The sequence below is a fragment of the Brassica napus genome, chromosome C5 (assembly GCF_020379485.1).
Source record: "Brassica napus cultivar Da-Ae chromosome C5, Da-Ae, whole genome shotgun sequence".
Taxonomy (NCBI): domain Eukaryota; kingdom Viridiplantae; phylum Streptophyta; class Magnoliopsida; order Brassicales; family Brassicaceae; genus Brassica; species Brassica napus.
In genome coordinates, this window is record NC_063448.1 from 38,930,805 (window position 1) to 38,949,513 (window position 18,709).

Genomic DNA, 18,709 nt, shown 5'->3' on the forward strand with positions numbered 1-18,709 from the left:
CATGTTGATATATTTATACAGTTGTTACAATTAATTGTTGTACCTCTTCATACTGTAACAAATAGATACTTATGATCAATTATTTCTATTAAAAAAAAGGGTGCATTTCAATCCAAAATAACTGGTTGATATAACTATGAATCAATCATTTTTTTCTTTGCAGTCACATATGTTAAGATGATATGAAGAGATGTCAATTGTCCTGAAGTTTATTGGTTTGTGAAAGGAGCTAAATCTGTAACAGAATCAGGCATTAATATTCGACCAAACAGGTAATTTCTTTTAAGAACTCATTACTTTGGTGTTAGTTATCTCCTTTAGTTTCGGCAGTTTAGAACTATATGAGTTGATTGGTTAGTTAGGCTGTTGTGTGTACTTAATAAGATTGTTTAGAATATTAAATAAATTAAATTTTCCGGTTTGATCCAAAGAAACAAATTAAAAAAAAAACAACCTTCTTATTGAAATCAAATATTAAAATAAGTAACATAACAAAATAGAAGCAAAGAAAACAGAAAACTATGGAAAACCAGAAAAAATCATACTAAAAATGTTTTAAAAAAATTGAAGGGGAGAACTTGTTGAAACTCTTCAGATTACTCAGTTTTGGTCTTTTCCTGTTTGATCATCTTGGTGCACAGTTTCTTGGAAATAGATGAATGGTCATTTAGATCCGCATCATCTTCTTTGCGCTTTGAAAAGGGAGTTTTAGGATCTTCTGGTGAAATTGATTCCAACATCAATACCTAAAATGAGTAAAAGCCATAAATTGTTTTTGATAAAACACAATCTAAACACTTATAAAGATAAAACACAACACAAATTAATCTAATAAACTTACATCACCAGATGACATGGTAGATGAAGATGTTCCAATCTCACTCACTGCATCAGAATTGGTATCAATACTTAGAGCTTTATCTGCAGAACAAACCTCTAAAACCATGAAGGTGCCTGATCCATTGGTGACATTTTCGGAGCCAAAAGACAGCCCAAAACAGAAAGACTTTCCCACCAAACTAAGGATTGGTTCTGGTAGTATCTCTGGATCTTCAATCTTTTATTCAATTAAAAAATCTATGAGATTAAAAATATGTACTATCCACGGTCAACAATATTAAACAAACTTAATTACTTCTGCATATGAGCCATCCCATAGGGCTTCAGCTGTATGGCCAATGATGGAATTTGCAACAGAGCCTAGTAACATTAAATTACATGTGTCTGTGTCATCTTTCACCACAAGATGAAGCTTGAACCTAATTAAGAACACAAGAACATATAAAAAAAATGTACAGGAGATATTAAAATGTAAACGTGGGTCTTACAACTTACTTGGGTCCAACATTAGTGATATTAGCATTACAAACTTCACAGCGGAACATTGGTTTGTCAAGTTTTGTCATGTTTTCATAATCAATCTTTGGGAGCTTAATGACACGTTTACTGTGACGGTTACAACCAATGTAAAACCATGCCCAATCAGTGTCTATTGCTTCAATAGTGCAAATGATCTTACAAATCTCCACCTGCACATATATTTTTTAAACAGATAAGTTTTTTTCACGCTTAAAAGTAATAAGCAAAATCATTCAAAACGCTAAAACTAATAAGTTTGAACCTGATTTCCGTCAATGATTTCTGAAATAGACCTGATCTCAGCATCATTCCAGTCATAAGTTATGCGTTTACGATCCTTCTTTCCATTAGATTTCTCAAAAGGAGCAAGTTGTAAATGATGATCAGATAGCCTAAAACAAATATAAATCCATAATAATCATTCACTCATGTGTTTATGTAAACAATATAAACTAAAAATCGAAGTCACTCACCTTTCTGTTAACTCCAAAACTTCAGGTTCTGTTGGATTAAGGTACATGCGTGATGCATCGAAGGCGTTTGTGATTTGGACCTCTCCTAGTACATATAAAATTTTACAGTTAAAATCAAATAGAGTAAATAGTATGACATAATTCTGAAGAACCAAGTTACCTCTGAAGAAGTTGATTTTGGCACACCTTATCAAACAAATAATAGTTCGATCTTTGCACTCATCAATGAAAGCTTCTATTTGCTCAGCATAAGATCCCCAAAGGCAACATGCAAGATCGTTTCCTCTATAAAGTTAGAGTTTAGTTAATAATGAACTGAAATCTCTTGAATGTTATGTGAAAGTTAAAATTCATGAGAACTTACTGTGAGTCAATTAGCCTAAATTCGACCCTTTTCCTGTCTTCTCCTTGTGCTTTGACGGTTTGAATATTCCCAAGTTCATGAACTCTCCCAATCACATCTGACAGAAAACCAAAAAAATAAATTAAGTTTTCCAAATAGTATAAATACATCTTGCACAAAAACGATATGTAGACAATTATGTTAAGAAATGAAAAACGTAGTACCTATAAGGTATGGAACCTCTTTGCTTTTGCTTGTGGCCTTTTGAATGTCTTCATAATTGGCAAGAGATAGGAAGAGACGGTCATCAGTTAAATCGGAGCCTCGTACCATAGTTTCATCGGATATACTCATCTTGTATTTGTGGCTTGTTGTTTTATATTTTCCTCCGGCTGGAGTCATTTGCATATTTTCAATGACTCCCCATTTTCCTAGTCGGAGCTCACGTTGAACACGGTACATGAGTGTTCGTTTGCAAGAGGCTTGGATTTTTTTTCCCTAACAAACATAAAAATTGTAAAATTAGTCCATGTTCTTAAATCAAAACCAATTATAAATGACAAACGTTTTGAAATTGTGACTTACCCACTGGTCTGCTAAAACAATTTCAAATGTATCACCAAAAGCAGTGTTCTGCCTCCAAGAATGTAAGCACTTGACCTGAACTCGCCAGTGATTCTTAAAATGACGAAGTTTTGTGAGAGGATGAAAAGTAGTCATTGTCGACATTTTAATAGAAAGTGCTTAGACTGATATGGTTTTGACGTTATTGAGGCAAATATATATAGTGGTATATCTTAAATTAAGGTTTACATTAGGGATGCACACCATTAAATAATCAATGATCGTGGTAGTTGTGATTATTTCCTATTAGATATCGAATATACAAACCGATTTTTATTTCCAAATTGTATGAGGTTGTTTGAAAGCTAGCGTAATAATAGGACTATATGCTTTTAATAATTTTATTTAGCGTGATTCGAAAGATTGAAATCAAAACAGAATATTTTGCTAGTAATGTGAATGATATGATAATGTAATTGTTAGGATGAATCACTAAGATATAGGAATAAATCGTGGGAGGTAAAAATTTTTTAGGCAATTCATTAACTATGTGAGTTATGATATCGATTAATTGTGAGACGCACGATTAACCTTTGGGAATCAAAAGTCGGGTTGGTTTATTAAAAAAACAATCGTTGGTTTTGGTACAATTTAAATCAAAACTCTGTGTTTTAAAAGAGTGGCATAAGGATGTAATATTTGTGGAAAACTCAGAGCTATTTCTAAAATGTACTCTTGTTTTAATAGATTAGATTCTTTTGTAAATTTGAAGAAATATTAATGAAATTTTTAGTAAATATGTTCATGCTTACAATATTATCTTCCCAAAAATATTTGAATTTGTTGAAGTTATTGATACAACTTCAATAGCAAAACTAAATAACACAAAAATTTAATCAAATTTACTAAAACTAATGGATAAGACTTCTAAGAAAACTTAGTCAAACTCACAAAATATCAAACATTACATAAGTTCAAACATATAACACTCTAACTAGAAGTTTTTTGGGAAGTCTTCTAGGAAGTCTTCTCAGAAAAATTAAATTTTAAGCGGGAAAATGAAATATAAGCGGGAAGTTTAAGCGGAAAATTAAAATTTAGGCGGAAAACTTAAAATTTAAGTGAAAATTGAAATTTAAATATCGTGACAATTAAAAAGTATATATTATGATCTAAGCAGACATATTAAACCATATAACTTGATAATTTTGAAGTTACTTAACACTTTTGAAAGTTAAAAAAATATATCTTAAAGTTACTTAACAAGTTTACAAAAACTAACGTAGAAGACTTCGGTGGAAGTCTTGTCGAATTAGCTAGAAACATTAATAAACAAGAATGTTGCTAACCTCATAATTAAAATCAATTAAGTTATGAATTACATTCGGGAGCCCCAATATCGGTTAATATAAATGAATTAACAAGAAAATGTTAAATAGCCTTTATAGTTTTAGAGAAAATGAAATTTTATTAAACATTGACGTAGAAGACTTCCTGGAAGTCGTCCGCCAGAAAACTTCCAGGAAGTCTTCCATTTAGGTTAGATTTGCAATTGAAAATTTACAAAGGAAGGCTTCCATAGAAGCATACTCTACAACAGACTTCTTTGGAAGTCTTCCTTTGTAAATATCGGCTTATTCTTTTTTTTGAAAAAATCTAGAAAAAATGAGACAATTGCAATCTTGTAAGTCTTCTAGGATAAACATGTTAGTTTTGCAATTGACCGAAGTGTGTCAGAAATTTGACTTTTTCTAGAACACTTACATGGATGCCTTCCACCAGAAAAATAAAACTTAAATATTACATTTAACTAGACGACTTCCATGTAAGTCATCTCAGGTTAATTTTGCAATTGAAAAATAAAAATAAAATATTTAATTTTAATTAGAAGACTTCCATGTAAGTCTTCCGGCAGAAGACTTCCATGTAAGTCTTCCGGCAGAAGACTTCCATGTAAGCCTTCCTGCAAAAGACTTACACGAAATCTTCTGTGATAACCAAGGTTTGACCAGAATCTCGGAATAAAATTCTGGAAGACTTCCATGTAAGTTGTCTTCCGAAAGACTTACATGGAAGTCGTCTAATTAAAATTAAATATTTAAGTTTTATTTTTCAATTGCAAAAGTAACCCGAGACGACTTTCACTGACAGTAAGAAGACTTCCACCGAGAGTTCGTAAGACTTACAGGGAAGTCTTCCGGTGGAAGACTTTCGTGTAAGTCATCTAGAGAAAGTCAAAGTTCTGACACAATCTGGTCAATTGTAAAATTAACTTGTGTATCCTAGACGACTTACCAGGAAGTCTTCTCTGGTATTTTCGAGATTTTTTTGTTAACAAAGAAAAGTCGGAAGACTTCAAGAGAAGTCGGAAGGCTTCGAGAGAAGTCGCTTATAAAAACAGACATATAGTCAATTGAAAAACTAACTTCTGTATTGACCAGAAGACTTCTGTATAAGTCTTCTACGACCAGAAGATTTACACGGAAGTCTTCTGACGAACAAATCTGAAAAAAACTCAATTTCATACTTTCAACCAGTGAGATAACTTGATTAACTTCTCATCTCACACATGAACTTCACCATGAAACAAACTCACTTGTTAATGACGAAGAATCATGAGTTTGTACCTTACAATGTTTAGAATCAAAATTTTGAGTTTTTTTCCTATGAATATAGAGTAAAAGTGAAAGAGATGTAGTTTGTGTGCATAAGTAATAAGATATGAAGAGTAAAAATCGAAACTTTGGTGCATTAAAAGATTCAAATTGGTTGTTCATGGTGGGTTGGTGTACTGATGGCAATGACAATATTGTAAATACTTGATGAAGACGAGGATAATAGAGTAATAAACTTATTTTTCTTTTTGATTAAAAAAAGAAAGTAAACCATTGGAGAACATGCTTCTTCATTTTTTGTTGCGAATAACTACAATTTCATAATTCAATTGTTGAAATGTTTTTAGTGAGCTACGCTCTAACATTATTTTGGTATTGTAGACCTTTCATATGTTTGTTTTATATTAAGTCATGTACTTTTTTTTGTACTGATATATTCTTTCTCACTTTGTTTTGTATTGTCTCTTTTGTTCAGACTGTTTATATATATATATATATATATATATATATCTGTATCATTGTTGAATTTAGGTTTGAAGATATTTTTATATTTGTTATATATAGTTATATTATGTTTTAATATTTTTTGAAAAATATTTTTTTGATTATAAATTAAAAATTATTGTGTCTTTCATTATGTCTTTTCAGTTTTATGTATCATGATTTTAATAATCAAAAAGGAAAAAAAAATCAGATTCTTTTTTTATTTGATTGAGTTGATTGATACCCTCACCTGTATGTGAGGAGTCGTGAAAATACACCGTTATATATTTAGAGTTTGCAGAAAGTTAAATTTATTTGTATATAAATATTGTTATATCTTGATTTTTATTCAATAATATCTTTGTCATATTTTTTTAATCTTGTATGCCATTTATATTTATATAATTATAGTAATTGAAACCAAGTAAGATTTTATATTGCGGTATGCCATCCCTTTTGGTTTGCCAAGCTTTTAGACTATGAGGAAATTGAATCCCCTATTTAGGTGTATTTTTTATTGTGAATATCTGATTTTTTGGATTTCTATTAAACGTTTCATGTGGGTGTGTTGTAATGGATGGTGAACTTAGTTATAAATGGTTTGCATTATGGGTTTTGATTCTGTATCCTGTTATTTATAAATATATCTTTGATAAAAAAAAAAAAAAAACAAGTAAGATTCTAACTCAAATTAGGTAAGCACAAATGGAGTGTTTTTTGTTAGGTCTTACAAAACAAGAGTTTGGCTTGGAGTTGGCAATACGTGTGTTGGCGCCGATTGATGCGGTGAGGAATAACGTAGTATGTAAATCCATGTAAATAATCTTATTTGTTAGTTTAAATTCCATTAATAAGCATGCACATCATCATTTCAAACAACAACTATAATCGATTAGAATTTGTTGGGAGTGTTTCTTCCTAATCAAACCCTTAACGTAGATTGATGCGGTGTGTTGGCAATACTTGTGTTGGCGCCGATTGATGCGGTGAGGAATAACGTATAGTGTGTGAATCCATGTAAATAATCTTATTTGGTAGCTTAAATACTGAGTTTGTATGAGAAGATGAGAACTCAATTTAGAAAAGAGTATAAGTTCACTCTCTAACAATCTAAAATCATAGTGTTAAAGCCGTAGATCTACTATACCAACTACTACCACCATTCTGCAGAGGCGGATCCATGTAAAGGGCAGGGGTGTCAGATAGCACCCTTAAATAATATAAATCATTTTTGTAGGCTCTGTACAATAAGAAAGGTAAAGCTTCTATTTATATTCTTTCACCCATCCTCTGATCTCTAACTGTCATCTCCTTTCCTCTTGCCAGCTCAGCAACCCACAGCCACGTCAGCTCTAGTATTCAATATCTATCAGCTTAACTGCCGGAGATCTCACGGCGATTAACACAGGCGCGTCGAGGCTCTACTTGGTCGGCTCAACCTTCATCGTCCTCTGCTACTGCCTCTTTAAAGAACTCCGCAAGTTCTCCTTCAAGCTCGTCTTCTACCTCCCTCTCTCTGTACGTTTCACTAAATCAAAGATCAAGCTAGATATACGATTGTGTAATGGATTTGCAGCATTTGCTTCTTTCTGAGATTAGTAGTTAGGGTTTTCGAGCTCTATTTGCTGAATCTAAGTGATGTATTGCAGGATATGATTTGCAGCTTCTTCCTAATCCTAGGGTATGTTTGTTTACTTATTATCAGTTCTGTGTAACTCTTGTTTTTTTTTTTTTTTGTAAAAGGGCTTCTGTGTAACTCTTGTTGCTAAGATGAATCTCTCCCAGTATTTTATTGAAAGCATATGAGTTTCATTTTTCTTAACAGAACTTTCCAGAGGCAGAGGATCTCTCTGCATATGATGGCTGGAGTTAAGGCTAGTGCCTTTTCAGTTAAAGGTGTTCGCGAGCTCATAAAACCGTCATCGAATCGGAAGGTCATGGAGTATGTCCAGTCCAGCAAGTTTTCATCTTGCCAAGTTCCAGCCACAGAAAAAGAGCAATTTATTTCTCTGAACATCCCGGAAAACCTGCCTAGGTTATGGCAGCAGCAAGGGTATACTCACCTTCACTTTGGTGTAATGAGAATTGGTTTGACCTTACATACGAGAAAAGGTCTACCAGTCATCGCCCAGATAGCTTTGATCGACTCTCGATTAAAGTCCTACCAGCAAGCATGCATCGGAACGGTTCAAACAACATTAAACGCATGAACAATATTCATAACACTGTTTCTAAACTTTAATGTTTCTTTACAAGACCCGAATCTCTTAAAGACACTCAAGGTTCAGTTTCAACTAATCGGAGCACCTATGCAAGAAAAAGGTGTAGCAGCTACCTTACATCTCGTGAAGAATTGCTACGCTGGCTACCGGAATCATGGGTAACAAGTTATGAGAAGCTTCATCAAGCTACCCAGTCGCCTATCCAATCATCAGAAGCCACCTTTCATTCTCGAAATGATGGAACAATCGAGATCAGATTCGAGAAACCTCGATCATCATCATTTCAAAAGCAACTGTTCACTCAATTTGGGATATAGATTGATGAACGAAGCTTCCACAGTCCAGCAAAAGAACAAAATCCTAAACCAAGTTCTTTTGAAAGAGATGGGCCTATAATCTATCCTTTTAAAGACAAAGATGGACACTGTTATTTTGATGTATGTTCTTGTATTACTTGTGAAGAAGCAAACTACGAATCTGATGAAGACATTCGCATACGCCGAAGAAAAAAGAAAGACCCGCTCTACAAAAGATATCTCGAAGGAGATACTTCTATCGGTCCGCTCGGTGAAGGAAGGTACGACTTTATAGTCCAATACTCCGACAAGAAAGATGAGCCAAAACAAGAGATCATGATGATAAATACCGATGTGTTCCCTCCACAAGAAGACTTCTTAAAGAACAACATAGCCCATAGACCAAAGATTCTTTCTCAAGCTATCGACTCTTCCGGTCCCAGCCAACTAAGTCAAGCAGAGAAGGTCCTCAACTGGCAAACGGAGAATTTGCTCCCTCAGAATCAACTTTTATCAACAATAAATCATAAAGTTGATCAATTGGCGGAAGGATATAGTAACAGATTACTCGTCCTCCAAAATTTGATCACAGAGATACATGGACGACTTGGCAATCTCCATCAAGAAATGATGACTATGGCAAAACATATGTTGGCAAATACAACTCAATTCCGCAACAAAGAAGCAGAGACGACTAGTCTTAAAAACCAATTAAGAGGTCTCCAAAAGTGCCTAGAAAGTATGATTCATAATCAGCAGCAAGCTAATACATACTTTGACCCCCTTGGAAACACATCGTCAGGTATGCCAATGTATCAAGGATCCTACTATCCTAGATTTACTCTTTGGTCATCAGACTCAAAAGACAAAATCTCCATTACTGGGCTTTCTATCCTCCTACGAAGTCTTTACATCTCGCTATGGCTCGACTTCAATCATCTATCATCCCAAGACAACGCGTTCAAAGTCTCGGCGTCAAAAGGAATCAGAATTTCAAGTCAACTCAAATAAGAAAAGAACTCTTACGTCGTCCTCTAGTCACGAGTCTGTTGAAGACAACAAGAAGAAAGGACATGACATTGGGATAATCGAATTTTCGATGGCAAACCTGCTCAATAATCTCAGCAAGCTTCCTGAGACATATGATCAAAAGAATCAACAACCCTCATCTTCTCGACAAATCAGAAATATCGGTCACATCTCAGATACAAGTTCCAGTGACTACGAGACCGAATCAAATGAGCAATCTCTACCAAAACAGTTTGCAATTGGAGAAGGATCGAAATCCCCAAAAAAAAGAGCCAAGTATCAACATGTCTATTCCAGTGATGAAGAAATGAATTATGTGCCTCCCAGGCAGGAGATTCCAACTAAGAAATTTGCTTTAAAAATCATGGTGTTAACATTCGATGACATTCCTTTTGAAAAATGGAATGGCCGTCTTGACGAGTTTCATGCATGGATGAATTCTGAAGCCATTACATCTCCTTTACAAATGGTGATCCAACAATTCACTGCAAGACTATCTGGAGCACTTAAAGAATGGTGGAATTCGCTCGGTGAATATAGACAACAACAAGTCTATCAAACAACAATACCATTGCTCCTTGGAGAAATTCATAGAGAATTCATTGGTACACCTACACACCAGAAGGAACAACTACAAGACGAATTCTTCTCAGCAAAATGTTGTTCGTTATGAAAGAAAGATCTTGCAAAACACTTCGAAAGACAAACACGAAGGTACTACGCCCTGAATGGCCTTAACAATCCAAGCCCGAAGCACGTATACGTCTCTTCCATCGATGACTATCTTAGTCAGCAGACTAAGCTATACATCAGATATCAAGAACAAACAATCGAAGAAGCTTCTATTGGTCAAATCCAGCAATATGTGTTCAGAACAGTGGACAAACTCTGTAAACAGAAGGAATTCTGGATGGAGTTCATGGATAGATCGAAGCAGCTATCAAAAATATGTGCCAGACCAGATCTATCAATCAAGTGTTCAAAGTCCAAGAAATCTTGCTCGTGCAGTACACATGAGAGACGTCGAAAATTCAAAAATCGACTCTCTAAACGTTCCGAAAAATTCAGACGCAGAAGATTCTTTCGAAAGAAACGAAGCTTCAAAAAATCAACAAGATGTTTTCTATGCCGAAAAGAAGGACACTTCGCAAAAAACTGTCCAAACAAATCCGCCAAGAAGAAGAAATACTTAATTAACTCGATATCTGAAATTGCACCAGATATTGACCTTGAAGGCCATGACCTAGAGTATGTTCTATCTTATGATAGTGACGACAACGACGCTATTTGTGGTTACTCGTGACAACTCTTCTGAGTCATCTCCTGACGAAGATGATGACTGTTGTTTCAAGATCACAAAAATGCCACAGCAAGACGAGATAAAAACTCTGCATTTACAAGTGACGATCTTCGACCCATCCTGTCAAGAAGACCCAGTTCACGCCATTGCATTCATAGACACCGGAGCCCATACCACGATTATAAATCCTAAAATTCTTTCTCCGTCCATGTGGCTACCTCATCAACAGGAATTTCGTGTTGCAAACTCGGGATCACTGACAATCAAGCTCAAATCAAAACAATTCAAGATCAAACTTTTCCCCGGGTGCCACAACACTACCGAAGTACTCGGCTCTACTGCACCTAGAAAGGATTTGATATTAGGATGGGACTCCTATTACGCTTTCAAGAAAGAATTTGATATGTCAATCGAACCACGAGGATTAAGGTGGAAAAATCTCTACAAAGCCTTCACAACGATTCCACGACTTTTCGCAATTGAAGGATTGGTCTCTCAAGGGTTTACAAAAATCAGAGAAAAAATAACGACAACATCATGTGCAGACTCACATACAAATTTATTCCAAAAATGCAACAACCCACTATGGTTAAACTCAGAGTTCTTTGTTTCCTTGCCGTTTAAGGAAAATATTCAAACCACCCGACAAAAGAGAGTCATGCAGGAATGCCACCCAGACTGCTAAATAGGCGAAACGATGAATGCGACCAGCTAGTGAGACAAGGAGTAGTCTCAACAACTAAATCTCCCTGGGCATGCAAAGCTTTCTACGTCAATAATCGTGTTGAACAAGCAAGAGGAAAGTTAGGACTGGTCATCGACTACAAGCCATTGAATCAGTATCTGCAAGATATCAAATTTCCGCTACCAAACAAAAGAGCGCTTCTTCAACATCTTCAAGGAGCGACAATATTTTCAAAATTTGATCTTAAGTCATGTTTTTGGTGACTTGGGGTTCATCCTGAAGAAAGATACAAAACTACATTCTTCCTTCCTAATCGACATCTTCAATGGAACGTCTTACCTTTCAGCCTCAAGACCGCACCATCATTATTCCAACAAGCGATGCTCCGTATATTCAAACCTCTGCTCCACACAGCCTTGATATATATCGATGATATACTTCTATTCTGATCGACCGAAAAGGAACACGTTCAGCTTTTTCAACAGTTTCAAAGCATCATCATACAATATGGAATCATGCTTTCAGCCCGAAAAATGGTTATAGCCTAGCCCAACATCGACTTCCTTGGAATGCAAATCACATATGGCAATTTTACACCACAAGCCCATCTTGCTACAACACTCCTAGATTTTCCGGACGAAAATCTCACAAAACGACAAGTCCAACAATTCCTTGGTGTAATCAATTATGTTAGCGACTTTATCCCGAAATTTTCGTAACTGACAAGACCGCTACCGAATATGCTGAGAAAGAATCCACCACAATGGACAAATCGGCAAACCGAAGCTGTCAGAAGCCTAAAAATAGAGGTGCAGAAGATACCGCCTTTAAAGATTCCCTCCACTGGAGCACACATTTTACAGACTGGCGCGAGTGACAAATATTGGGGAGCCATTTTATATGAAGAAATAAATGGGAAACGTCAAATCTGTGGATATAAAAGTGGACGCTTTAAAGATTCCGAAATGCATTATCACTCCATGTTCAAAGAAATACTGGCCGTCAAGAAGGCTATCGAGAAGTTCGAGTTCCATCGATTTCACATCGAAATGGACATGTCATCTTTCCCAAAGATGTTACAATTCAAGGAGAAGATGGTCCCACATCAGCAATTATTACGATGGAGCGAATGGTTCTCTAAGTATGATTTTGAATTTGTCTATTTAAAGGGATCGAAGAACACTCTCGCAGACATGCTCAGTAGAAATCCAGTAAAAGAAATACAAATAATGGAGAGCTCTTCAGCAAGAAGTTACTATGACTTCGATTCCAACATGCTTGACGACGCTCATACGCTTATCAAAAAAGATGCCCTACACGAACACCTCTGCGACAAGATTTTATTCTATCAATCCATCATTTTGTCAAAATACGGAATCCACAATCATCTCATTTCACCGATGGGAATTCACCCGGATTACCTGTTTGCTCACCTCTACAGGATCGAAAATACGTACATGCCAGAAGAAGTTCTTTGTTATCTCTGGTATTCAATGGTTATACCAATACATCAGCACACAATTCACTGACCCTCAACGAGGACATAAGGAATGCCTCTCGACATTTCTAACATGGTTTGCACCATTATCTGTTTGGAAGGGTAAATTATGGAAATCAGCAAAAGCAACGGGCTTATCATTCAAGAAGTTAAGGAGTCAAGGAGGTCTCAACCTTTCTTCAACCCTCATACAATATACTTCTTTCACCGCCCAGTTCAAGTCGACAACAAAACCGGCAAAATTCACGCGCTACCTACTCTCATTCACCACAACGACTACCAACGAGGAGTCAGACCAGATTTCAACCTCAATGACAACAAGGCGTATGAAGACTTTCAAACACATGTGATCCGTCTCAACAGTGCCATGCAATTATTTCCCATTCCTTTCATCCCGAATTGGTTCTATTACCTTATAAACTACCAAATGAGCCTCGACGAAGATCTTCAATTCTGTATGGATAAACGTGCTAATCCACCAGTTGTTCAAGATATCCCAAAGGAAGAAAAACATGACTTTCAATCCCAAGAATGCCCACCAGAGTACTTTCAAGACGCCCAACTCCCGGATGACTTAATGAACATTGATGAAGTCGGAAGAATGTTCAACATCGAAATCAACGACGATTCACAGCAGCCTCACGAAGAGCCAGAAGAAGAGTATATATGTCCAGACGATCACTATGGATGTTGTGACAAACACATCATTGACTTCGAGATCGACCACTAATTAAGTCGTCTGCAATGTATAATTATTTAAAATAAGTGTGTTTAATTATGTAAAATAAGTGTGTTTAATTATGTAAAATAAGTGTAATCAATAATGATGTAAGCGATGATGTAATCGCTGTAAGCTTATTTAAGCATGATGTAAGCGATGATGTAATCGCCATTGTAAATACGTGTCTTATCCTCCACTATAAATATGTGTGTACCCCCATTGAAAAATATAAAATAATTTCATAAAAAACCTCTCTCTAAGTTTCTCTCTCTAATGTTCTTCTAAACTCTTAAGTTTTTCAGACCTTATCACATCTTTGATAAGCTTTGATTTTTGTCTTCCGATCGCAAGTCCCGATTCTGTCCGTTGCATAATTAAGCATAAGTAATTCTGTCAACACGATCTTATCAACACGACGCCTCCCGGTGGTTGAGCAAATTGGTGGCAGCCTCCCGGTGGTTGAGCAAATTGGTGGCAAAACAAATAGTGCCCATATTGCTTCCTATACTTGGAAATCGCCATGCCCTCGTTTGTTACATTTTCTGGAGTTAGAGTTGATTCCGCGCACCTGATCAGATTTTTCTTTTTCAATTAATAGATCAAATTTATGATTGATCATGTTTTTTAGTTGATTGTACATAATGTTGCTTGCTCGTGTGGCTCGTGGATATTCAAACAATCAAAGTACTATATTACACTAGGGGTTTAGCCCCCGCGCAACCGCGGGACTGGGTAAGTTGTCGATGCATTGTGTTGTTTTGTGCATGTAATTGTATTGTTTGTTTTTTGATAAAAGTTAATTTTGTCATGTTGTCTATAATTGTCTACGAATGGAGGATCGAAAGTTATACATGTTGATTAGGTAGATCTAACAATGGCCATAGTATTCATTTCGCTGTTATTGTTTTTAATCTTATATTGGTATAGATTTGATTGACCTCTAGCGTAAAAATGATCAAAGATAATCGAACTTTTGTAGTTGTTAAGTTACGGTTAAAATAGTGTAAGGAAAAGGGTTTAAATTTTGATTTTAAAATTTTTAAATGTATATGTACAGTAAATAATATAATTTTCTTAGTTTACACGGACTTTATTGTGAAACTTCTCAAATGTAGTCTTTTTTGTAAAATTAAAGTAATACGTGAAGATATGTATATATTTATATTGTTATATAACTATTTATTATAGAGTGTTAGCGATTTTTTTAATAAAAATGGTTTTGTGGTTTTTAAAAAAAAATCAATCGCAGACCAAAAAAAGAAATTGGTATAGCTTTATGTTTCAAGAAAATAATCTGGGTTTAAATTGTTTAGGTTTAAAATTTGGTGGGCCTTGGAACATTAGTTTTCTCTGCTTCTAACTCAACCGTTAGGTCGTTTTATTTTTCATCGTCGGGAGAGCTTCTAGCTTTCCAGTTATTAATTCAACCCAATGATCGTCCACCCCACCAAAGGCATCTAGGAGCGTAGTCCCGCGCTTCCGAAAACATATTTTTTCAATATGGAACATTATTGTATCAAACATGAGTAAATGTATATAAACTGACCAAGGCTTTCGACTTGTGGTTCCTTGCTGCAATTGTTTTAAATGATTTTGCGCAATGGTTAATATGGTGTCATGAAATTATTGAAATACTTTAGATTTTGTATGAATGGTCATTAAAGCTAATTTTCTTTAACTAAATTAAACCCTACAATTCACACAATTTATGTAAAATCAAATTATATTAACACAATCATATATAGATCACAAGATTTTCTCATAATATTAACAAAAGTCTTAAGACTCCAAAAAGATTGACAAAAGTCTTAAGACTCAATTGACCAAAAGCAAGGCCAAGTCAAATAAAAAACATTGAAAAAGCTCAAGAAGCCTCTGCATCTGTAAGTAAACTTACTTCGCCTTTGTCTTAGATTTCTTGAGAAGACTGGAAGTTCTGAACTCATCATCGTCTCTAATAAAGCTCCACCAGAGAATGGTTAGAGGAACTGTGGCGATGTGCCAAATAGAGTGAGCATCGAAGTAGCCTCCATACGGAGGGAAGTCATATATCTCTAAAAGCATAGCTAAACCTGAAGCTATCACACAACCACCCACAGTTTCCAATTAGAAGGATGCCCAGAAACAGCTGCCCATCTTGCCCATAGGAAAAGCTGAGCGACTCCCATGGCCACACACACAATCATGTTCCAACCTGTAAACAACATTGAACTCAGAGAGAATGTGGAGAAAAAAAATGGAACTGGTTTCAGATAGGGGAAAGAGTTCTCTGTATACCATAATCAAGTTTGTAGAAGTTAATGTACAGTACGTGGATGGTGACTAAAGCTAGTAATGGAGCGGATACCATGACTCTTGCAGCCTCCACCCGAACATCAAAGGTTCTTAGGATGGATACGATGAGTGAGAATCCGAGAACGGCTATTGCAGATGAGTAGTCCAACCTCTTTGTGATGTCAACATCCCTGAGAAACCATAGAGACAGATCACGAGAAGATTGAGGATGATAAAAGTAATGTGTAGATGATTACCGAGTGTGGAAAACTGCACTCCAGAACCAAGAGTTCATGGACAGAAACCAACATATTCATAGTAACCCGTCCTATCTTGTTTGAGAGGCAACTTATAGTATAGTGTAATGAAGAAGGAGAGCCATCCATGGAAATGCATCGCTAGGCTTAGCACAGAGAAAGTAACAGAAGCAGGGTCCTGACAATGACCACGGGCTCTTCTCATCATGGCTACCATGTCCGTTTCCTGAACAAATTCATTAATTATTCCAGTTCTCTAAACATAACATCTAAATGTTGTAACTTCTCAATCTTACCATGGTATTCTCCATTGAGCCAGACATGCAATGCGTGGCCAACGTTAGAAACTCTAACAGTAGGCTTGCCTCCTTTATTCTTAAGGTCACTGTCATCTATCTTGAACTTATAATATAGAAAATTAATCAGATAAAATTCTTATGTTTCTTTTTGATGTTTTCTTCTTGAAATTCTAATTCATAAAAAGAAATCAGACTTGTACGCTTACTTTGTTGTATACCATCTGTAATCAGACCGGTCTCGGTGAACACCTTGAAATCAAACTTCTTATTTGCCTTCTTTGACTTCATATAATTTCCTTCAGTGTGATGAGAGACAATCTGAAACATATAGCAAAAAAAAAAAAGAGTAAATAATCTCTTAATTTTTTGTCGATACAATACCTGAGTAGAGTGCTTCCCATGAATTCACCATGCTTCTTGATGTTTTCCGAGTTCCAAAAATGGGAGAAGTCGAGCAACAATGAACGCTTGATAAAGAAGATTAACTAACAGAGGTTCTGAAGATTCATCTATAATTTATAGGTTTTGCGTGAAGGAAACGGAGAGGTCGACATCACTTCTGAATTAAATGACGAAAACATTAATTGGTAAATCAAGAGACATACGTTGAACAATAGGGAAGATTAGTGTTTGGTGTTTGCAGAGAAGCTGAACGGAGACGGCAAAGGTAAAGAGACGAAGAACAATTAAAAAAACCCTAATCGACAAAACGCTGTGTTTAATAACATAATAAAACATTAGTTGAACGGGAAAACTCAAATCATACCATATAATTTAAAAACCAAACGCGAGAATAGAATTACTAAACCAAACCGAGAATCATGGACCCCACAGTCTTCATAAAATGCATACGTGTACAGCTTAAGGAGAGAGTAAACTCTCCTATCATAAATATATATTAGTTTCGGCCATCAATGTACAAGTATCCTTTAGTTTAGTGTATAAATGTTGGTGTTTATATGTCAATAACCCGGGTTCGAGCCACAGATTTGACACTTTTTTAAACTTTTTAAAAGTGAGACCCACAGACCGCTAACGTGGCGGCACAAGAATGAGGCAACTGTCTCATTATATTATAGATTAGTTATTTGTCATTTGATAATTTTATAACTTCTACCATTTTTAGTGTGTTTATTTATAAAACTAACCATTTAGTATATACTTGTGACGGAAAAAAATCGTAACAATATCACTGAATCTTATAATGTATGTTAATAAAATTTATTTCATAGCAAAATAATATATTATGTTTTTCAGTTTTATATGGATCATAATTTTCTTTATACACCAAATAATTTTAAACTTACAAAACCTAATTAATTTAAATTTTAAAATTATAGGAAATATGAAAATTGAGATTTTTTCTGCTAACTTTTGAATTTAGATTGTATATAATAATATAACCAAAAAAATTTAACTCAGTATAATTTATAAATTTTATTAATTATATACTACATTATTAACTTAAAGTTTGTTTTTGTATTCTTAGAATTCAGTAGATCTTTGTGAGTTATATTGATGTGAAAATTATTAACATATATATATATTAAACAAACTTAGTATATTTACAAAGCAACTTCTAAAATTGGAAGAAAGATATAACTACAAAGCAACTTCGTCACTCCAAAAGGATAACACTTACTTTGGGTTCTCCTCCACTGCCTTTTTTTAGTTTCGACCTTGTGCTCTATTTCAATGCAAGGCAAACCATTTCCAAACACAAAATCTTCGAGCTCTTCTTGTTCATTCACTGAAGCTCTGGCTTTGGTTAGTTGAGTAGTCTTGTTTCTCTTCTTCTGGGCCTCCAACTACATGAATTATAGACTTTTCAATCCATGTGATCTTTTGATGTATAGCAGAGAGTATGCCCTGAGATAAGTACTGATAATTCAAATCAAGCATGTCATATCTGATGTTTCTTTCATTCTCTCTCATCTCCTTTGACATCTCAATCGCCTTCCCAACGTTATGAAGATACTTCCTTCGTAAAGCTCCACTAGTATCTTTCAGTATCTTAGCTTTACAATTAAATTAGTAACTTCATATTTTTCCCTAAAAGCTTGACCGTCTGGCTCAGAAATGGCCATTCTATAACCCTCTTCATCTGGAACAGAGCTTAGATTTGCCTTAGTTTTACTCTCTTCCTCGCAAAACCAATCACCACTCTCACCCTTGTTAAGAGAGGCAATTTTAAGATTTATCCACCATTATTGACTTGAAACTGTTCTGTACCTGCAGTTTTAGTAACTACCTTCCCAAAAAGCCCAATGAGAGTCCGTCTTACACATGAA

General features: G+C 35.2%; 1 protein-coding gene and 1 long non-coding RNA gene across 2 annotated transcripts; one reads left to right on the top strand and one right to left on the bottom strand.

The window, feature by feature from the left end:
• Nucleotides 1–441: 441 nt before the first annotated feature.
• Nucleotides 442–1,636, bottom strand: LOC106383980. The gene is made up of 4 exons (XM_048758732.1): nt 1,622–1,636; nt 1,336–1,529; nt 1,136–1,259; nt 442–1,057 (listed from the first exon to the last, which is right to left on the bottom strand). Exons 2-4 carry the CDS (start codon nt 1,404–1,406, stop codon nt 824–826), a joined length of 429 nt encoding a protein of 142 aa, XP_048614689.1. The 5' UTR covers nt 1,407–1,529; nt 1,622–1,636; the 3' UTR covers nt 442–823.
• A 4,829-nt stretch (nt 1,637–6,465) lies between these two features.
• Nucleotides 6,466–18,316, top strand: LOC106386432. The gene is made up of 3 exons (XR_001277509.3): nt 6,466–7,355; nt 7,487–7,518; nt 7,663–18,316. It is a non-coding gene; the product is annotated as an uncharacterized LOC106386432 (long non-coding RNA).
• Nucleotides 18,317–18,709: the final 393 nt, after the last annotated feature.

Excerpts from the sequence above, each read along its gene's own strand:
- LOC106383980 (XM_048758732.1), bottom strand. The coding sequence starts at position 1,406 with ATGACAAAACTTGACAAACCAATGTTCCGCTGTGAAGTTTGTAATGCT. Across the intron at positions 1,260-1,335 it reads ATCACTAATGTTGGACCCAA|GTTCAAGCTTCATCTTGTGG; the intron begins GTAAGTTGTAAG and ends GTTCTTAATTAG. Across the intron at positions 1,058-1,135 it reads GGGATGGCTCATATGCAGAA|ATTGAAGATCCAGAGATACT; the intron begins GTAATTAAGTTT and ends ATTGAATAAAAG.